The sequence below is a fragment of the Typopeltis vanoorti genome, chromosome 21 (assembly GCF_054136105.1).
Source record: "Typopeltis vanoorti isolate ZY-2024b chromosome 21, IOZ_Tvanoo_1.0, whole genome shotgun sequence".
Lineage (NCBI taxonomy): Eukaryota > Metazoa > Arthropoda > Arachnida > Uropygi > Thelyphonidae > Typopeltis > Typopeltis vanoorti.
In genome coordinates, this window is record NC_143569.1 from 51,239,671 (window position 1) to 51,263,032 (window position 23,362).

General features: G+C 34.6%; 2 protein-coding genes across 5 annotated transcripts in view; one reads left to right on the forward strand and one right to left on the reverse strand.

Moving 5' to 3' along the window:
* The window catches only part of Top3alpha (topoisomerase 3-alpha), a 496,301-nt gene extending 494,549 nt beyond the window's left edge, over positions 1-1,752 (reverse strand). For 2 of the 3 annotated variants that reach the window (XM_090411714.1, XM_090411713.1), the window contains exon 1: positions 942-1,752. In XM_090411714.1, the coding sequence (XP_090267840.1) occupies positions 942-1,549 (608 nt within the window). In that variant the 5' untranslated portion in view covers positions 1,550-1,752. The remainder of the gene's footprint in view (positions 1-941) is intronic. The other variant, XM_090411715.1, reaches the window with a different exon arrangement.
* Positions 1,753-2,035: 283 nt separating this feature from the next.
* LOC150094847 (uncharacterized) lies at positions 2,036-23,137 on the forward strand. 2 transcript variants are annotated; one of them, XM_090411405.1, is made up of 3 exons: positions 2,061-2,191; positions 6,200-6,423; positions 22,628-23,137. In XM_090411405.1, the coding sequence occupies exons 2-3, from the start codon at positions 6,371-6,373 to the stop codon at positions 22,974-22,976; spliced, it is 402 nt and encodes a 133-aa protein (XP_090267531.1). In that variant the 5' UTR covers positions 2,061-2,191; positions 6,200-6,370; the 3' UTR covers positions 22,977-23,137. The 2 variants fall into 2 exon arrangements, with proteins under 2 accessions (XP_090267530.1, XP_090267531.1); XM_090411404.1 differs by lacking the exon at positions 6,200-6,423 and having other exon boundaries at positions 2,036-2,191.
* Positions 23,138-23,362: the final 225 nt, after the last annotated feature.

Genomic DNA, 23,362 nt, shown 5'->3' on the forward strand with positions numbered 1-23,362 from the left:
GACAATCTCTTTATATAACAAGTTATACTATAGCGAAACAACTTGGTTCATGGTACAAAAACCTACCAATTTGATAAGGTTGCTGTAGTATTCAAATTAGATTAAAACTTCATTATCATGAGTGTACATTTTAAATAAAATTATCAATATTATACAGATTCTCTGGGAAGGGCTTCTTTCAAGTCACACAATACCTACATCTTTCTTTAAAATCATTCACTGAAGATGAATTCGCATCTTTTAGCAGCAAATTCTATACACTCACATGCCATGAGAAGATGGCCCACACATGCCTCCAAACCACACTCTTACTCAGTTTCCAGGGATGATACTGAGTTATCTCCCCACATTCCATGATCTCCAAAATCTCATTTGTGTCTATGCTGTAAGAATCCCTTACAACTTACATGCTTCTATCCTATCTCCTCTCCTCTCTTTCATTACTCAAACTGAAGACCACATTCTTTTAGCATCCTCATATGCACAATAGGTCAGATATTATCTTGGCTATGCTCCTCAGGATATTTTTGGTTATCTCCTCATCTACTCTGAACCTAAATCATGACCATATCTAAATACAGTGATCAATATGTGCTCTTATCAAAACCTTATACAGTGGAAGAATAACTTCCTTATTCCTAAAAGTTGTTCTCTTCAAAATTGAAGTTATCCAATGTAATGACTTAGTAATGTGATCCCTAATAACTTCCGGGTTTCTGCCTTGTAGTTAGTTCAAGGGTGACCCTCAAGTTTGTAGAATCATTAACACTACCTTCTAGCAAATTATCGTTAATATAACAGTTATGCAATATAATGAATATAATGAATAGCCACTGATTGTCATATCCAAGAATGATTAAAATCTTAATATCATATATTTGAAGCAAATAATTTATATTAACTTGATTACAGAATATTAGTTCACAAAATTCAAAACTCACCACTTCCTATAAGAATTCAGAAATTCTAAACTTAGAAGATGGCCTGATACCGACGTCATTAACATTATGCATTTTTGATTGAACAAATAATAGTCAAACTCGTAGATATAATTAAATCTCGAAATTCCTTCTTTCCGTCTATACCTTCCACCTGACATGATTTCAGCCAGATGTTTTGCAGCATCATTTTTTTCTGCTACATTTAAGATTCGAAGCATTTCTTTGTTTTCACAATTACCTTTTGTTGTCTCTCCTCCCTCTGTATTAAATGTACAGAACGCTTTGCGTCCAAAAGAGCATGTCGATTTACTATGTTTAGTCAAAGTAAATAAGATATTTTTACTTAAATGTTCGCGTCGACTATAATGAGGAACACTACTAATACAATATTCACATTTTATTTTAAATTTAACGCAATAAATTAAGGAAGAGAAATGAAACTTCTCATACGCCACAATAGTTGTTTTAATTGCATGTTCATTCACGTTAGTCCTGAGACGATTAAAAATACATTTTCTACTCGAGAATCCCTGCTCTACCAATAAATTATAAAGAGATAAAGATAACTTACTTTCAGGGCTCAATGCTAATTTACATATAGGATTCATAAAAGTAATTTGTTACTTTTCAAACATGTATTTTTAAGTATAAACAAACACTGAATCATGTTATTATCGTTGTTTAACATTGGTTGTTTTGTAATGCATGTTTAGCAAAATGCCACTGAGCCAACAGTTGGTTCATTTATGTATCGAACTAGTTCGATACATATGGAAAGGTGAGAAAGATTTATTAAATGAAACAGTCCTGAAGTGACAGAAAATTATACAGATACTGTCAGTACAAACGACATGATCAAAACTCTATGTATGATCCAAAATTGAGCGCCATCTGAACGGTAAAAACAACGGATTATTATCGTATTTGTTAATATTTATATTTATATTACGCATAGAATGAATGTTTAAAATTTTAATTTGTGCTTTTGTACGTCGTGATATTTTTATTATCGCACATCATGAATAAAAAATACATATTTTTAGGGAAATACGTGAGCTGGTATTCTCGTATTACATAAGAACGTCGCAATTTTAATATACAGTAGATGCATGTAGTATACAGAAAATGGTTTCTATTTTAGTGTCATCAGTTGTGAAGGAATATGTATCTAAGACTCCTTTCAGAATTTTGAATACTAGCAAGTCCCGTTGTTCATATATATCGCATTCGTTTATGAAATTTACTCAGAGGTAAGATAATCACATAAAACCGCACTTAGATGTTGTAATCGAAAATTATGAATTTGTACTAGTCAAGTATCGTGTATTATAGTATTTTCAAACACTAGCACTATAATATACAATATAATATAAACACAATAATATACTAACACACACACGTAGTATAGATATATGACTCCCGGAGGCGTTTGTATAATAATATTGTATTATATTATTCCTCTGGTTGTTGAATTATTACGAGAGGAATCTTGATGTGGCCGTTTTCATTTGAAGGTACCGATCTCGTCGGCACCTTCAAATGAAAAAGGATTTTACATCATTTATTCAAATGAAAAAGGATTTTACTTCACCCATAAAAGGATTTATGGGTGAAGCAAAAATGTTTTTCATATTCCCCTTTGCCATAGAAGTTAACTATTAACTTCTATGGCAAGATGGACATCAATCCCTTTGCTTTTTATCCCGTAAACGATACGTTTTAATTATTTAATGAAAGAAATTTTTGACGCCTGGCTCGCCCTAATTAGGGCTGTTTAGAATTATTTCAATCTGTGATCCGAGTCGCGTTTGTGTTTCCATCTGCCTTTTTCATCGTAATCTGATGATTCACAAATGGATTGGTTGGGATGGAGTGATGCCTGAGCAAAGTGCCTGGCTGCTATCTGGAAGAGAAACGTAGATATGTCTGGCAGATTTCTGTCTTGGTGGAGGATAGTGTTCCTTAGAAATAATGGGGCATCAAAGATCATTCGGAGGCATTTATTTTGGATTATTTGTAATCTTTTGATGTTGTTAGGGGAGGTGTGGCTTCACGCTGATGAACCGTAAGTTAACGTGGGTCTGATGATTGCTTTGTATATTCTTAGTTTGTTTTCTGAACTGACTTTGCTTCTTTGGTTAAGTTGAGCTATTGCTGAGTTAGCTTTGTTGCAGGCATGAGAGATGTGGGAGTTGAAGTTGAGTTGGTTATCTAGTTTGATTCCCAGGTATTTTACTTCTTTTTGCCATGGGATATCAGTATTGAACATTGTGACTGCTCCATGGTGGTTTGCTTTCTTCCTTGTAAAGAGTATGGCTGTGCTCTTATCTGCATTGATGTCTATTCTCCATTTTTGAAACCATTTTTCAAGATTTCTTGCTGCATTTGTAGTTATGTGGCTAGATGTGGCCTGAGTGATCCGGCTAGTATCGCCATGTCATCTGCATAAAAAGCCATGATGGTTGATGGAGTGTTTGGGACATCTGAGATGTAAATATTGAAGAGTAGTGACAATAGAAGGGAGCCTTGTGTGACACCTGCTATGATACTTCTTGCAGAGGATCTGAGGCCACGCAGTTTCGCCGATCCTTACCTGCATATATCTGTCTTTCAGGTATGAGTGGATTATTTTTGTTAACTTGATTGGCAAGTTAAATTTTATGAGTTTGTAAAGAAGGCCTTGATGCCATACTTTGTCAAACACCTTCTCAGCATCGATGAGATGGCAGCTGTATGGAGACAAATCGGCCATCAGAACATAATGCAATTTATAGATAAAATACTGTTGTTGGTGATGGCGATGATTGCGGTTGTGTGTAGTTGGAGAATTAAGTAGTAGGGGAAAAGGTTGTAGTATATAGTGGAGTGGAGTAGGGTTCTAATAATAATCATTATATATATGTAGAAAGTTTTTTATCTTGGGTATAATATACGTTAAAGATATCAAGCTATTTTAAACCTGGTTTTAATCCATTTCCCAAGTAAGCAAACAGACAAGTAAGTCAAGTTTGCGCCTGCAACTCGTGGTAAAGGTGTGATAAGCTCTGATCACTATTCTTAACATTTACCCTTAATGCAAAGCACACCTCCTTGAGGAGATGTATGATGCTATGCATTAAAGGTAAGGGGTAACTAATATTGTTTATAGTGCAAGTCTTAGGCAACTCGTGGTAAAGATGGAATAAGCTCTGATCACTATTCTTAATATTTACCCTTAATGCAAAGCACACCTCCTTGAGGAGATGTATGATGCTATGCATTAAAGGTAAGGGGCAACTAATATTGTTTGTTTATTTATTTTTCCTATATATATATGTGTGTGTGTGTGTGTGTGTGTGTGTGTGTGTGTGTGTGTGTGTGTTAGATACCAAGAAATTTTATACTTGGTTTTAATCCTTTTCCCAAGTAAGCACAACAAAGTTTTGCACGTGAAATATATTTATGTCACTTGCCTTAGTATGTATCCCATAATGCAAAGCACACACACCCCTTTTCAGGCATGTATAATGTAATGCATAATGGGAAGGACCACTACCCAGACCAGTTTCTACTTTTATTGAAGTCTCTTCAGTGGGAGCCAGACTCAGGAGAGATACAGGGCCACATATACCATTAGGCACAAGCTGGGGACCACATTTTAAAACAGCTTAGTTATAGTTGCAAAATAAAATACTTATTTTTAAATATTAAATTCATAATATAAAAACTAGAGGCCACTGAATAATTTGTGAGGCCTCCTGCTTCCATTTGAAATACATTGTCCTTTCCTTAGAATATAAAACTAACAGGAACTCCTGTATTCCATAAAATTCATGTGTGTAAGCATACCATTTCTTTGCTGAACGTATATACACGTCCAGCAAACCTGGATAATATTCTGTCCACCTTTTGAAAGAACATGGATAGATAAGTGCAGTTTGACCGTCATGTCCATTAGAAAAGAACGCTTAACTAGATACTTGGCGTACGTAGTAGCTATGTTCAGTTGCCTACAGCAAGAAACGCAGTTGCTTGCAGTTTTCTTGGTAACCGGAATCTAAGTTATATCAGACTAAATACCTATGAATTATATTCATTTTTTGCTGCTTGTTTTTATCATATATCATATATTTATAGTTTTTAATGCCAGCGCAAAATAAGAAATACCTTTAATACTTTCTTCACTTCATATTGTATGGCTTTGGAAGATCAATGTCACTATCAATTTTTTTGCTAAATTATTTTAATCGCCAATACATTTTAAAATTCTCCCGGAACTTGATTGAAGATAATTATTTTTGTCAAACAATTATTTTATAAATTCATGAAAATCCGAATCTAAAAATGAATACAGCCTCCATCTGTTCCAAATTGTTTTCTTTTTTATTCATAATCTTATTTCGAAAGTTAGTTCACAGATTGCATGAAGGTTTGCACTTTTAAATTTTGCTTTATAGAGAATCATACATAATCACTCGCTACAAATAGAAATAAACTGCGATATTTTCCCTATGGATAAGAACATGGATACAGTTTATCTTTCGAAACGTGTAGGTGCATGCATCAAAATGAAATTTTATTTCCAAAATTTTCATAACAGAATTCCCCCTCCCAAAATTATCACCATACCACACACAAAATACTGCTTGATAACATATGTGCACTTTCTTTTTTGTTTGAATTCGTTATTTTTCCAAAGTAATTGGACCTATTAAAAGTTCGATTAATTAAATTGTGATTATTATAAATTAGCAAATTTGTAATATTTTTTCATTAATATTATTTCCTGATAAGTATAAATCATAAAATTATGCAATATTGGAGAAATTAATGTTTAAAAAACAGTTTCATCCTACAAAAGCAATATCAGAATAAAATGTTTTAAACATCTGTAAAGCAATCAGAAAGGTGAAAAATATAATAATAAAATAAAATAAATTTCTGTATGTATTCGACTATTGTTAGGGACTTTTTAGTACACCTACTGGATGGCTTTGTTTCTCACTTCCTCAGTAATTTTCATTAGCTTATGGACTGTTGCTCGAGCAGAAAGGAATAGGTCTATAACCCTGCCCCCCCCAAAAAAAAAAATTATGTAATACATATGCACCTTTTCTTTTAAATAATTCAAATCTTTTTTTTTTTTTTGAAGATAATTGTATCAAATTATTTATAATTTTTCGATAATAAAAATGAAACTAATCACTATAAATTAAGAAATCATTTTGGTATAACTGTTGTATCAGCTTATAAAAGATATGTCTGTATTTCTGTGTTAGGATGTCTGTAATCAACAATGGAAAACGAAACAAGACATTCTTGGTGTATTCTGTACTACGGCTTGGCAATTTAGTGATTTCTAGGGAAACTTTCTCTCGTCTTTCTCAATAGCAGTAAGAGTAATCAAGTTTAGCTTTTCCTCAAGAAGTATTTCCCAACGTTTTTGGATCATGCCCCACCTCAACGCTTCAAAGATTTTGATGTTCCCCCCTCGCCGACAGTGGTGAGTGTTTTCAGTATATCAGTGATGAATGCAACATCTTTTTCTAATCCCCCACCCCCTCCCCGTGGGGCATAGGCCCCACGTTGAGAAACACTGCACTAAGAGGATTATTATGGACTATTTCGAAGACATAGTAATATATAGAATTAAAAAATAAATAACAAAAATAACACTACTGAAATTTCAGCAGACCATTGAACAACTGATTTCAGATTGCAAAGAAATAGTACAGAATTAGAAGCTCCGATGACACAACAATATTATTGCTTTATTTTATTTTTTTTGTCAAAACAGTAAACTGAAGTAACAAATTTTGAATACTGTCTGAAAGCTTTCAAACCAGTAGAAATTTAAAGTAGTTATGTAATTGAGTTCCAGGAGAGGAGAAGGGAGATAGATGCAGTAGAAAATCTTCAAAATGACATGCATTTTGAATTATTATCCTTCATGTTTTATTTTCAGCATATCTATAGTGGCTACACTGGATAACATAGTAATGCAGATCCTAAAAAAAAATCTCTTGCAGTTTTAAGCAAAAGACAAAGCCAAAGAGTCTCTGATAAAATACCATTGGATATAATTTTTGATATTAAAAAGACTTGCAATCGGAAACCCTGAGTAATGCAGTTTAACGTCATTTGTTGTTCACACAAAAAAAAATCGTTCCTAAAATTGGAATGTTACGATCCATATAACGGTATTTTGTAAGGAAAGAAATCAAAATGTCATATTTATTTCAATGAATGTTATTTAAAAAATATAAATATCTGACACAATATTTTAAATGAAACAAACATTTGAAAATTTGCGAAAAAAAAATTCTTCTATATTGTCAGTAAAGTGAAAGAACGAAGTTGTCTTATTTCATGACACTGATTTGAAGAATAAAAGACAGCAAATTTACTATTATTAAATAGATTCATTCCAAAGGCTGATCTCTGGTCATTTCAGGATTGGTTATTTTCGCACATGTGAAATTCGTTTTTATTTTTGGGAAAAGACACAATAATTGTGCAGGAAAAAAATATATATATCAGATATCGTCGGACAGTAAAGGAAATTCCAAGTAACACAGTACATGTAAAGTCAAATGTTCTTCCACCACAATTAATCCGTTAATGCTCTAAAATCGCCGTTCAGGGATTAACAGCGAAGGGGGTAATTGCATGGTAAAAAGTAGAATGTGGATGAAGTATTGATCCATTAAAATTGAATTGGCAACTATGCCGGGGAATCTTGTCCGGAAGCAGTGCAGTATTTTTGTTTTATTTAAAACATATGTAATTGCTTTTCATCTTCAACAAGAAGATGGAATATACTCCTTAAACATTTAGGGAGAAAAAAAAAAAATCTTTAACGGTTAAAAGATTAAGTGAAACGAGATAGTTCACAAGAGCTGACATTGTATTGCTTTGAAACCGTGGATAAACAAATTAAAGAGGCACTACTTAAAAGTATCCATTTCTTCTCATGAAAAACCTATTTCTAAATTAGAGCTCGTCACTGGCTGATCATTTTGACAATTCAGAAACAGCAATTTTAACAGTTGTGTGGGAAAAATTTCACAACAAATAAATGCTACTAGTAAATCTCTACAAGATCCCAATATGGATTTGTTTTTAGTTAATAATTTGTTACAGCCTTTAGTTGGTTTTATTTTAGATATAAGAAATAGTTTTTGCTGCTTTAAATGAAGAAGTGAATTTATTAACAGATGAGACAAAATTAAAGATGAGAAGGAAAGAGTGAAAAAAAAATTTCTCACGAAATTTCACAATCTAACGATGAGATTACTCGTATATTACAAGGGAAAGAAAATTTCATTGTTAATACTTTTAATGTCTTTCTGATAAGCTAATTTTGGAAATTAATGAAAGAGCATAAAACTATTTAGTCAGATATGTTTGGGCATTTCTTCTGAAGAAAGATATAGCTCAATATTTATTTAATATTTCAATATTAAATAAATATTATATTATTGAGCTATTATTTAATAGCTCAATATTTTGTTAATACAAGTACAAGACTAGTATTAACAAAATTTTACAATCTTATGGGGCTGATATTGATTTAGAAAACTTTACTGGTGAAGTCAAGCAATTTTTAATAATGATAAAGGAAGAAAATTTTTCTTTATCATTAGCTAAAACGAAAGCCAAAAAAAAAACTTTTCAGTGACTTCCACTGAAGAGACCTCAACAAAGGTCGAAACCGGTCTGGGGTGGTCTTTGCTGGACTTAGTTGCCCGAGTGATCAGAGTATCTGCTCTCCAACTAATAGGCTGCTGGTTTGAATCCCGCAATTGGCGTGGATGTTTATAATTGTCTTTAGGTGGGAAATGAATTTCATCACCTGGTATGAAACCACTGTTCCACTTATTAGAGGCCTGAAGTGGCTTGGAATAGTTCCATGTTTGGTCTCTAGAGCAAGGTTTCCAGACTATGTAAAAAATAAATCATAAATACAAAAAAATATATATATAAATTAATAAAAATAAAAAAAATCCTTGCCCACCAACTGTCTAAAATGTACTATAAGTTTGCTAATAGCCTTTTGTTGATGGGAGAAAAAAAAAATTTATTTAAAACCACATAGAAAAAAAAACTCAACACAAAAAATGTTTTATTATCACATGTGTGCTTGCCATGAAACAGGATTTGTTTTTTATGAATAAAAACAAATATATATTTTTCCATAAGTTTCGCTTGTTATGCCTATATTTTCAGATGAAAAAATGTTGCCGTATAGTGTTAAACATCCCCTCCCCAACAAACACACCATACTGCAAATACAAGAAAAACGAGTAGCTTTATTGTACCACTAAATCTACAGTGGTACAATAAAACACAATTAGTTTATGCATATGTAGTGACAATAGCATAAATTAGACATATGGAATGAAAAACACTTGATTCTACATAATAATAAACATCTTTTCTCCTACAGACATTATGTAGTGGTTTGCAGAGCAGGCAATTTCAATCTTTATTGAGGTCTCATCACTGGGAGCTAGACCTAGTGGTGGTGATACCAAGGTGTAGAAGTAATGGAGAAGTCATATTTACCTATATGACTTGGTATCACCACCACTGGTCAGGCTCCCACTGATGAGACTTTAATAAAGGTCTAAATTGGTCTTAATGCATAGCATTATACATGTCTGCAAGATGTGCTTTGCATTATGGAGATACTAAGGCAAGTGATGAGAACTTATACCACCTTTACCACGAGTTACCCTAGTCCTGAAGATACTTCAGGCGCAAACTTTGGTTACACTCGAATAAAGGATTAAACTAAATGTATAATTCATAGTCTAACCGAGTGAAAAGGGGGTGCTTAAGTGTCAAAGCTATATAACTGAGAGGAGACCTCCACGGAGAACCGACCTGGGCTTCTGACCTAATGTCCAATCCTCACCTTCTCGTGGTGCACCCTGTTGGGTATCTACCTGGATACTGAACGAACGAGGATGGGCTGGCAATTTGGGATTTAGCCGACCAAATTGTATTCTTATTGGCTTAAACCAATATAGAAAATGATGGTACAACATGACAAAATTTCATGCCGGCTGGGGTGTCACCCGGTTAAACAAGGCCCCCCGTTGTTTTCGGCAGGGAACCAGGGCGAAAAGCAAAAAGTCAGCTACTGGAACAAATCTGAAAGCACACCCCAACTCAACATCACCAGAGTTAAAGATCAGTACTATCAACATAAGAAGCCTGAATGGCAAAGAAATGGAAGGCAGTCTCAAGTAGAGTGATGTGGGCAAATATCAGAAAGGAGAATTGGACAATCATCATCATCAAATTCCTGCCATGTACCCTCAATTTGTGCCTATGGTCCCACAGAAGGTTCTACTAAGGTAGAAGTGGAGGAATTTTTTGATGCTTTAGAAAAAGCAACTGACACAATGAAAAAGGAAAAGTTGGTCCTTGTTGGGGATCGAAATACCAGAGTAGGAAATGATTGTCAGACATACAAAAATATTTTGGGAAAATTTGGAGAAAAGAGCAAAGCTAATAATAATGGCAAATACCTATTGGATTTCTGCTCAGGACATGGACTGGTTATTACTAACACCATGTTCCAACATAAAAATGTGCACAAATTCACTTGCAGAGAAGAGGCAAGGAATAAGAAAAGTCTCATTGACTATGTTATTGTTGATAGTGATGTTTTCTCCTTGGTGCAGGACACCAGAGTGTACAGAGGATTTGAAATTGGAAGTGATCACTATTTAGTCTTGAGCAGGATAAAATTGAATTTCATATTGAAAAGAATAACATGTAAGAAAGTTTTAAAGCGAATAAAAGATGAGCAGCTTTCAGATGTGAACTGTAGACTAAAATACGCAAAGATTATTGAAGAAAAAATGAAAGAGTTTGAGAACAGGAATCAAGCCTTGAAGAAAACCCTGATTGATTCAGCCAGAGAGGCATGTGGTGAAGTTGTCTGCAAGGATAGAAAATCACAACGCCGTGGTGGACACAGGAAGTTAAAGAGGCATTGAAGGAAAAGAAGAAAGCATATCAAAAGTTCCTGTCAAATAAGTCAGCTAGTGCTCTTAGAGAATATAGAGACAAATGCAAGAATGCTAAACACTGTGTAAAACTAGCTAAACAAAAGTCATGGGAGTACTTTGGCAAGAATATAGAAAATAAATATCAAGAAGGCAGTAAGATATTCTGGAGGTTGTTGAAGAAGCTTAGAAATGGAGGAACGATTGCTGTAAAAGCAGTTAGAGATGATAAAGGTGACATGAAAACAGGAGAAAAAGATATCCTTGAAGTATGGAGTAATTACTTCAAAAAATTGCTAAATGAAACAAGCAGTGATAGCACAGTGGTAAAAAACGCTCAACTGGCATACAGTCAGGAATACATATCCATACTTGAAGTAGAAAAAGCTATCAAAGATTTGAAATGTGGAAAGGCAGCAGGACTAGATGATATTCGACCAGAAATGCTGAAGTATGGTGGTATAAAAGTCTTATAGTGGCTGCGTATTCGTCCCTCTGGACAGAGGGACGAATTCCTGATGATTGGAGTAGAGCTCTAATAGTACCCATATATAAAAAGAGAAATAAAACTGAATGTGAGAATTACAGAGGTATTTCCCTACTGAGTGTTCCTGGCAAGATCTATGCAAGCATACTTGAGAAACGGTTAAGAAGAATTGTGGAAGAAAACCTTGTTGAAGAACAAGCTGGATACAGGCCAAATAGAGGCTCTCAGGATCAGATCTTCACTTCACAACAAATAGTTGAGAAAGCATGGGAATATAAGAAAGATCTGTATTTAAGTTTTGTCGATCTGGAAAAGGCATATGACAAGGTGCCAAGAGAGAAGATAATTCAATATGCTACAGTTATATGGTGTCAATGGGGCATTATATCAAGCAATACTTAGTCTTTATTTGAGTTGTAAGTCAGCAGTTAGAATTGAAGGAAGTACATCAATGTGATTTAATGTTAGACAAGGATGTACATTATCCCCTCTATTATTCATTATCTATATGGATCACATTATGAAGGAAAGTGGTATTAAACATGATATCAGAATTGGAGATGTTAATATCAACTCTTTGCTTTATGCAGAAGTTGTTATACTTCTAAATAAATCCAATACAAGTTTGCAAGATTCCCTGACTAAATTGAATAATTGTTGTGATAGATATGGTATGAAGGTCAGCATTAAAAAAACAAAGACAATGAAAATAAGTAGAATTGTTGAAAATGTCAACTGTGTTGTGAACGGGGAACCTGTGAAACAAGTAAAACATTTCAACTACTTAGGTACGATTTTTAGTGAGGACAGTAAATTAAATATGGATATAGACAACAGAATCAACAATGCTGGTATGGTAGGCAGTCAATTGAATAAATTCATATGGAATAACAGAGAAATTAGTAGGAACAATAAATTAGCTGTATACAAGACAGTGTTCAAACCAGTTTTAACTTATGGATCTGAAAGCTGGGTGAGAAGTAAAACGCTTGACCAAAGACTAGAGGCATGAACAGATGGCATCAATGGCAATATCATATTAAAAACGAGGATATTAGGAAAGAATTCAACTTGACATTGTCAGCATCCAGGAATGCGTTAGCAGAGCTAATCGCAGGTGGTATGGTCACTTAAACAAAATGGGCGAGGAAAGATTAGTAAAACAAGTTCTCTGCCAGGTTGGCAGGAAAACGACTCAGAAGAAGACCAAGATATAGGTGGATTGATATGGTACAAAGTACCTTAGACGATAGAAATATAAAATCTGATGATGTTGGAGTCTTGACAGGTAACAAACTGATTTGGAGGAAAATTGTAGATAGGAAGTTAGTAATGGTGTAAATTTTTCATGTAGTACTATCATATCCTGTACACTCCTTGAGGGTACATGTCAGGAATTTGATGATGATGACCGAGTGAAAAAACTTACAACAGGAATATGGTATATTAAGTGCTATATTAGTATTGCTTATTATTATTACGTAACACCTCCATGGAGTCTGAGGACTTGTTGTAGGATACTCTGTGCTACACATTACCATCCACCAATTCCATAGATCGTGCAGTTCAAGTAATAATTATAATGGGGTCGGGCATCAGCTATGAATAGGTTGGAAGTAGGAGAGTATGCATGGGAAGGAATAATGGAAATTTATGCAGACTCTGAAAGATAATTACCTGAAATAGACAATGTGATGGAGGAGACCTGGGATTTTAGAGTACTAGATATGGTAATAATGTTGCAGGATTTGTCAATAGCCAAGAAGATAGTGACATTGTCTCCATTTGGACTGAGAAGGTGAACAACTTTGTTGAATTTTTAGGTTAGATATCGAATATTTAGAATGGTATGAATGGGAATAACTAGAGCCTCCATAGCTCAGTCAGTATAGACAAAGACCTGGGTTTGATTCCTGTCCATGAAATGAGACCTTTATCTGATCTCTTTCAACTGTAGGTGAGTTTGCTATTCTTATATGGAGGAGTTTTACTCCTTGAAACTGGTTTTTTGTCCCTCAGAACAGGCAAAACCAGTCCCATGAACACACATCTACAGACAAAAATACCTTCTCTTCACCCAGTATCAAGCTCTGCAACAAGTCGGTTGGGATCACGCACGTAAAAAGTCGCATCATCATGTAAAAGGCCAACCCGAAATAGAAGGAATAAGGCACAAGAGGAGGAGGAAGAATGAATGGGAATAACTGTTTGCATTTGATGCAAAATAGTGGAGGGCAATTGTTAATAATGTCAATTTAGAGATGTTGCAGTTGTTTTAAACAGATTGACAATATGGGTAAAGGCTGACAAATAAGTACAGACTCTGATATTGCCTGAATTTATTGGGGATATGGAAGTGTTGGAGAGGATTTAAAGATGAGTGATCAAAATTGGGACTCATCTGTGAATTACAAAATTTTGTTTGATAAGTAGAAAAAAGAGAAATTATAGAAACATATAAAAGTTACTAAGTGTTGGGGGTATAGAGTAGATGCTGAAGAAATGCATGCAGGGCAGCAGGAAACAGTTCTTTCCTCCCCCAAAGTTTTGAGTGTTTGTTTTATATTTTAAAAAATTCCATATTGAAACCTAAAATCCTGATCACTTTGATATTCTTCAGTGGGTTGAGGATAATCTTTTCAACCTCTTTCCTTTAGTTTTGATAACACCCAGATCTCCAGACTTCTTCTTGTTAGCAAAGACCTCTAGTCTTTGCTAACACAACCAAGCATGCAAAAAAACTTGGCATCCTTTTCTTCTAGACACTGCTGATCTAAGAATGGAAGTGTAAAAAGACAAATCTTGAAGCAAAAGAAAAAGAAATTAATTTATTTTTTAAATATTTCTTTAAAAAAATTCCTTCCCATAAATTTCCGATTTGTACCCTCAAGGGATGTATTAAAAAAATTCCTTCCCATAAATTTCCGATTTGTACCCTCAAGGGATGTACAGAATACTATCATAATACTACAAAAAAATCATGTCATTACTGACTTCTTGTCAACAATTTTCCTCCTTTTGTTATCTGTTCAGGATTACAATATTGTCAAATCATATTTCAGTCTTCTAAGGTGCTTCTTTCTGTATCAGTCCACCTAGATCTTGATTTTCCCGTGGGTCTTCTTCCTGCCATCTTAGCAACAAACACTTTCCCACACATTCCTGAGTAACAGTATCAAGTTCCTTCCTAATATTTTAATTTCTATCATTTTGACTTTGATGATACAATTTGCTAATCTCATTAATTTTTTTCATAACTTGGCTCTGCAGTTTTTGATTAAATCCCCCCTCCCCTCCTCATAGATCTCAAATCTAAGTTAAAATTATTATTACATATCTATTATTACACATGCAATGTCATCTACTGCCCACAACAGTATTTTTTTTTGTCTGTAATTTGCATAAATTCTGTGGCAGATTTGTCTGTAAGAAACCCTGCAAAATTGGCTTGTCTTGTATAGAGCCTTTAGTGTTTTGACTTATTCTCTCATATTCCATATAAATGTATATGGTTGACTCCCTAACCATATACACATGGTAAGGGAGTCAACCATATACATTTATATGGTTGACTCCCTTATAAGTTTTGCATGGTAAGGATCAACCTCAAGTCACTAAAATCATTCTCACTAACCTGTGGCACAGCATGCTATAAGTGTTGCTTCAGAGTCAAAGCTATATTGGGATGAGACCTCCACATATCCTTTTAACCTGGCATTAGTAAGGTGGGGTGTCACAGACCCCCAAAGATATAGAAAGAAATAACTGTGACACCGTCACGTTACTAATGCTGGGTTAACCTCCAATGATTTTCTAAGCTAAAATCCAATTCTCATCTTCTTATGGTGAGGCCTGTTAGTAGGTAATGAATATTATCCACCTAGATAATGAAGAAATGGGTATGAGCTGGCATTTTAGAGTTTAGCCAACTAGACTGTATTTGCTTAAATCAAAATAAATTATGGTACGGCATTATGAAATTTCATGCTGACTGTAAGTATCACTCAGTTAAATACCTGTAAGTCTAACAGCAAGCAAATATTTAAATATATCTTGCTACTAGAATAATTATATGTCTGCGTGGTTAGCCTAGTGGCTTTGCACTTCGCAACCATATGCCTGGGGAAGGAGTGTCCTAGGTTCAATTCCCATCGATAACGCGAGGAGCTTAAGGATCCTCCTCAGCCATAGCCAAGTTAACCGGTCTTGGGCATGGACAGCAGGGGCTTTTTCGCTAGGTTATCTGGGGTTTTTCATCCCGCAAGCAGGCAAACCCCCTGAACATGCACACGGATTACAATCTGGAATACTGACCCAGCCATCATAGGCCTGATTCGTCGGCTATGCCGGCTCCGGAGCCCGGATAAAATTTGGCGGGACTGAGATGGTGTAGCGCCTCCCCATAAAAGGGGACTCACTGCCATTGTACCATCACACAGAAAGAAAGAATAATTATATTCTATAACTTTATATACAGGGCTCAACAAATTATGCAAAACCCTATGTACCACCAAAAAAAAAACTCTTTGACACAACAGCCAAAGAGGGATTTTAAACCTGCATCTCAGAAAAACTGACCTTATAACTTACCAATTGCAGCCGAGTGTTATATTTTATGTCATCCATTTATGTCCAAATGTTGGAGAAGTATTTTTATTACCATATTTTTCGGACCATAAGATGCACCTTTTTACATAGAAAAATCGACTGAAAATTGGGATGAGTCTTATGGTCTGAAGGTAACATTGAAATACATATCTTTACACTGTACCGAAGTTCAATTACTGGTGCAATATGTTAATAAAATTAGTAAATACGCCACTGAAGTTATCTCGCTGCATGAGGGTGAGTCACCAATTTAGAGCGTCATTAGTGTGTAAACATATGCGTATTTGAATTATTTTTTATAAGTTGTTAAAATTTTTATCTTAAAATTAGAAAAAATGAGTGTAAAAGAAAAAAGACTTTCATATAATGTGAGTTATAAATTAAATGTGAGAAATTATGCAAAACAATATGGAAACAGAGCAGCAGAAAGACATTTTGGTCCACCACCAACAGAAAAAATGGTTCGTGAGTGGAGAAAACAAGAGGAATAATAAATTTAGTTTAATCCTTTATCCAAGTGTGAGCAAACAAAGTTTGCGCCTGAAAGTATCTTCAGGACTGGGGTAAGGTGTTACAGCACCAGGGCACTCCGTGCAAAGGTGGAGCAAGCTACCAACACTCTTATCTCAGTATCTCCCATAATGCAAAACACATCTCCTTGCAGATATGTCTAATGTTATACATTAAGGGAAGGGCCACAAACCAGACTAGTTTCGACCTTTATTGAGGTCTCTTCAGTGGGAGCCAGGCCCGAGTGGAGATACCAGGCAGAAGCATTAGCAGGTCATCTCTACTTATAGGAGTTGCCAAATGGTGTGCCATCCTTTTTTTTTAATAAATTGCTCTGGATTTAGAGAAAGATGTTGAAAGTTTATTTTTCACTTGGTTAGAGTATAATAAATTTAGTTTAATCCTTTATCCAATTGTGAGCAAACAAAGTTTGTGCCTGAAAGTATCTTCAGGACTGGGGTAAGGTGGTACAACACCAGGGCACTCCTTGCAAAGGTGGAGCAAGCTACCAACACTCCTATCTCAGTATATGCTGTATAGCATTATGGGAGATACTGAGATAGGAGTGTTGGTAGCTTGGCCACCTTTGCAAGGAGTGCCCTGGTGTTGTACCACCTTACCCCAGTCCTGAAGATACTTTCAGGTGCAAACTTTGTTTGCTCACAATTGGATAAAGGATTAAACTAAATTTATTATACTCTAACCAAGTGAAAAATAAACTTTCAACATCTTTCAAAACAAGAGGAACAATTAAAACTATGTAAACACAAGAAAACATTCCGTTTGCACCTAGAAAAATGGCCAGAATTAGAAGTACAAATGAAAAAGTGGGTAACAAATCATTGAAACATGGGAATATCTGTTTCTACAAAAATTATAATTTTTGAAGCGAAACGATGGGCAACTGCTAATGGAATTTTAGATTTTACCGGATCACCATCTTGGTGCTTTAGATTTATGAAAAGACACGGGTTATGCATGCGTACAAAAACCACATGCGTAAAAAATGCTGGCTGACTATGAAGCTAAAATTATAGAATTCCGTAGATTTGTCATCAGCGAGAAGGAAATTTAACTTTGAGCTTAATCAAATTGTGAACATGGATGAAGTGCCTCTAATTTTGATGCTCATTCAAATCGGACAGTAGATTCAAAAGGCACCAAATCAAGTGATCAAAACAACAGGCCATGAAAAAACTCACTACACTGTAGTTTTAGCTTGTTGCATGGATGGAACAAAACTACCTCCATGTTAATCTTCAAGATAAAGGCTGGATGGACAAAACAGGAATGAAATTATGGATACAAAAGATATGGGCAAAACATCCAGGTGCGTTGTTTAAAAAGCCTGCGATGTTAGTGTGGGATTAATTCAGAGCGCATAAAACAAAATCAACCAAGAGTCATTCCTGGAGGCCTTCGCTTGGATGGATCTATTAATAAACCTTTCAAAAATTTTATGCGGGAAGAGTGGAACAAATGGATGGCAAAGCCAAATCACGATGTTACAGCAACAGGACATATGAAACAGCCAACGATTTCAGAAGTATGTACCTGGGTGAAAAATTCATGGGAAGCTGTGAGACGATTATAATCATTTAAGAAATGTGGTGGATGGTACCGAAGATGACGCAGTTTTTGAAGGCAGTGACAACAATAGTTCAGACAAAAGTAATACGAACAGTGACATTAACAAGATGAGTGATAGTACCGAGAGTGAAGATGAACTGAATATTGCTAATACAAATGATTGTAACAATAAATAAAAATTAAGAATTTGTAAATATCTTTATATATATAATAAAATATTTTTTTCTAAAAATCTTCTCATAAATTTGTAGTTGTCTTATTGTCCGAAAAATACGGTATTATTAAATTAAATAAAAAATATTTTTATCGAATCTGCAGCTGCTTACCAGCTAGCAAAATCTACTTTTGCAGTTGACTATGTCGACACCTGTGTGTGTGTGTACACACACACACACACTGGGTGGTCAAAATTAAAATATCCTTGTTTAAGGCCTCGTGGAGCACCACCATGGTGCTTCATGCAGAAGCGATATCTCAGAAAAAAATGGAAGTTCTAAAATTCATCACCAGGGGAGCTGTGTGATGTTTCGAATGTAGAAATTTTTGTGTGTGTAAGGAGAAGAGTCAAGCATAAATATATATATATATATATATATATAACACATTTTTATTCACTGTACATTCACAGGTGGTTGTACTGTTCAATGTGCTTCCCTTCCTGGTGTGTTTAATTGCAGAACATAGCTGGATTGGACTAATGTTGTGCACATGCTGTCTTTAAGTGATGGCAAGTTATCAGGATTATCACAAATCCTATCCTTGAAAAATCCCCAGGGGGTCAAACCAGGTGGATGAGGTTGTCATGCATGGCTGATCACTTTGGCTTCTGTGGAATTTTCTTGAAGAAACTCCTGTACAGATTGAGATGTGTGCAGAAGCCCCATCCTGCATGAAAATGCCTGAATCTATGCACAAGCACTGCTCTAACTGTGGCAAAACAAAAGTGTTTATCATATTGCAATATGTCTCTAAATGAGCAGGTCATAGGACCCAACTGGCGAATGTCCTCAAAGAAGAATGGTCCAATGATAAAGTTTAAAACCCACACCAAATAGTAACTTTAGATGAATACAAAGGAATTTATTGGAGTGTACATGAGTTTAGCATAGCCCATACCTGGCAATTATGGATTTTGTCAGCTCTGTGTAGGTGAAAGTGAGCCTCATCTCCCCACAAAATAATCTGTTGACATTTGTTCAACCAATGACATTTGCAGAGTGCAAATGCTTCATGAACAAAGCACACTAGAATGAAGGGAAAATCCTGTGTCCTTTTCAAACCCTCTTGGCACCTGGCGAGTTGTGTGATATGCAAATACCATACATTTAGTGTTTACAACATCCCTAGTGGTGAGTTTTAGAACTATTTTTAAGGAATTTTTCACTTTTCTTAATGGTAAGAATTAGATAATGAAATTAAATGAGTTATATGTAATAGCCTAAGAAATACACTGTGCAGTTTCTAAATGGAAAGAGAATAATTTTTATTATCATTAAGAGCTAAGCTACCCAGAGTTAACTAAAGTTATTCCATTCCAAACAGCTGCTGTTCATTCATTCATCCTACCTTGAAGCCATTCTGGCCAAACACACTGACTGTTGGTTAACTTAAAACTATGCACATATGGTTACCTTTACAAGCTTGGCAAAGCCAACAAAAGTGCTCCAAATGTTTTCCATGAATTGGAATCAGGAAAAACTTGACTTTAAGCTGATGTCTGTTGCAAATGTTTCTCAGGATGCAGAAATTGTTGGGGTGAGGGAAAATAGTCTTCTAGTGGTGTAGCAGAAGCCAGTAAGATCAGATTTCCTCTGTGACCTATAAAACTGATATTTATAACAAACTTCAGAAGTAGCTTGGGTGGATGAGTAGCAAAGTAGAAGGTGAGGGAGAACCCATTATGTAGAGAATATGAAGAAAATGGTGATTAGTATGCTCATGGGCAATATAAATGAAGACAAGCAGGATGACTGACAGAAACATATATTTTTGTAACTCATATTTTTGTAACTCATGGTTTCATATGCCATCTAATCACACTGCTGCATTCAGTGGCATTTCTCAATATGCAAGAGAAGAGGTGTCTTTAACCAAGTTGTTCTAGGCTCTAGCTATGTTCTAAAGGAGTGGAAAGTGTGTAAAATAACTCCATTACATAAAGGATGGCTCCATGCCAGAAATAGCAGGTTACAGATAAAATCATATCTCAGGAGTAGTGGTTAAAGGCAGAATTCAGGAATGGGTAGGTAGTATGGCTTTGTCATTTCCTTAGTAATTTATTTTATATAATATAATACAGTGACAGCAAAAATTTGCACATGAAGTTTACTTATGCTTAGTTAAAGGAGTAAACCAAGAATAGTTTCTTGTCTACTATAACTTAAATATGATCTATAACCCAGCAAGCTCTGTTTAAATTTTTTTTTTTTTATTAACAGGTGGATATTTCCTTGGAAGGGCAACTGTACCTGAGAGATAAGCTTTATCAGCTTTAAGCATTTGGATAATTTGTGGTTATAAGTGCATAATTATCAGAAGAATGTCTAACAGGGAGTGTATTTGATTCTTTGGAGATGCCTGCCTTTTTAGAAAATTATACTTGAAAGACATGCATGTCACTGTTGGCTCCTTTCACTTCCCTGAATTTGGTTAATTTTCCCTTCATATAATTTTCATTTATTACAGCCAGTATAAAATAAGTATTTTAAATTATCTGGATTTTACACATTTTCCAGAAACCGATGCAGTTGTAACGTGCAATTTTAAAATGATCTATGAAAGCAATGCACATTTCTTTTAGTTATAGTTTTTTTTTTTTTTGAGATTCCCTAAATGTGAGGAATAGCCATCTCATTATAATCAGCATGGTGAGAGGGATGTGATTAACTACTTTGTTACATTTTTTTTTTTTTTTTTAACATTGTAACCACTAGACAGCAAAGCATGGTGAATGGATCAGTGCCAAAAAAAAAGTTTCTGCAAAAATGGTTTTTATACCTTATTGTTGAGAGGGAAAGTTTTGTGTAAACTGAGAAAGAATGTCAGCCTACTGTTTTTTTTTTCCTTTTTTTTTTAATAAGTGAACTGGGTTGAGGCTGGCTGTTCACATGAAGGGTAATGTATTGAACCATATACCCAAATGTAGAACATATTCATGTTTAGTCTGAGAATGACAGTATCAAAAGCATGTCTTTCAAAATGTTTCATACAGAAATTAGTTGAAGATCCTGTAATTGTACTGCTTATATATGGTATCCTTCAACTGAAGTAGCTAGGCAATAGCAATACTAGTTTTCTCCTCCTAATCGCTGATTAGGAGGAGAAAACATTTGTTAAGGTATCAGAAAGAGGGATATTGACAAGTAAAAGGGATGTCAAAACTAAATTGTGGATTAAAGATTTGAGGTGGATGGAATTTTCTATATACATATAAAATGAAGTATACTCAGTGGGGGAGTAGATTCTAGTCTTCCAAATAGGATGGAAAGTTATTGGGATTGTGAATTTTAGAGCAAATCTTATATCCACTAAAAGATTTGAATTTTTTGAAACTAATTCACGGAGCCAAAATGTGGCATTTTTAAGAATACCTATTATTTTTTTTTTCAAGGGAATTAGGAGTCATAACATAACAGTTTATAGGTGCTGCAGTCTGAACATCACATTTATTTTCAAGGAACTACAGTAACAATACTCTTATCAGCTCTAGTAATTATAATCTGTCCTTGTATACTTTGTGGAGAGATTGGTTTTAGGCATTAGCTAACACATTTATGTATGTTGGCAATATCTGAAGGCAGGTTGTGGATGCTGTGTTTGAACTTGACAAGGGGCTACTGGAAAGTTACAGCTGAGAGCTGTTTTGTAGAGTACTCTTGATGAAAGGTTATTGATAACTGCAGCAGAGAAAAGGATCTATGAAGGTCATATTTTTTAATGTATCTTTTCTTTTATGTTTTTTATGGGCAGATTTATCTGAATTCCAAAATTTTGGGTTGAGAATAAAAGCTTTCAGTTTGAAGAGAGCTAAAGGCTTTTAATAGCAGATAAGTTCCTACAAGTGGAAGCAACCTCGTCTCCAAGTAATGCAAAGCTAGCACATCTGTAGAGTTGAAGTTTTAGATGAGTGAAATTTGATACAGGTAGATATACTTCTTGTGTCTGAGTTCTCTGATAAAAGGATTTGTCACTTACTGCTCTGTTTAGCTGTCTTAACCATCTCAGCTACTGAAACACGCTACCATCTAAAACTAAATGTTCCTTGAAGTGCAATGGAGATCTGTGTCTGTACAGGGTCACTATTAAACTTTGATAACTTGGGAGGACCTAGATAGATATATATATATATATTTTTTTTTTTGTAAACAAGGTTCTAATGTGGGTCTTTCAGTTTAGTAGTATACAGATTCTTAATGTTAGTGAAATGAAAATATAAAACCATATTTATTGGGCAATTTTATATTGACGACTTATTTTTTGTACATTTTCAGTTCTGTACCATTTGCAACATCACAGTTACCTGTAAGTACAGATGAAGATGATAAGCCTGTTCAGTTTTCAACTAGCAATGCTGCAACATGGAAAGCTTCAAAAAATTTCCGAACCGAATTAAATCATCCAAAAAGCCAGCCATTTGTAATTATTCTAAGCATTTCTGCATTTCTCATATACTTCTGTATGTTACGTGAAGAAAATGACATAGATCATTTATTTGATAGTAGTTTGGAAAACCACGTTCCAGGCATTCAAGAAACAACATTAGAAGCTGCAATTAATGTTTTGAAAGAGCAAGGCAAAGATACTACACAGCTTGAAAATAAATTGAAGAGTTTGAAGTAGTAACAATCTCCTTGGATATTATAATAGTAGCTGTCTCTTGTCAATCCCTCTCTCATTATATGTAATGTATATAGATATATAAAAAGTAAATGAGTCCAGTTTTTTTCTGGAATGTAAATATTTATTTATCATGAATAAAGATTTTGTTTCTGAATAATGAACTGTTTAGACTGACATTTGATTTATACACTTTAGGTCAATTGTGAAAGTAGCCAATTTTGCATTTGACATAACATGGCAGTGAGAGGTTACTTCCACTCTTATTCTATGTCAAATATTTATCGATCTTATCATCAAATGATTATATTACAAAGTACACCAACTTTTTTTTTTCCGAGAGAAATTACACAAAAATTAGAGCCATTTATACCAGAAAGTTGCATGCA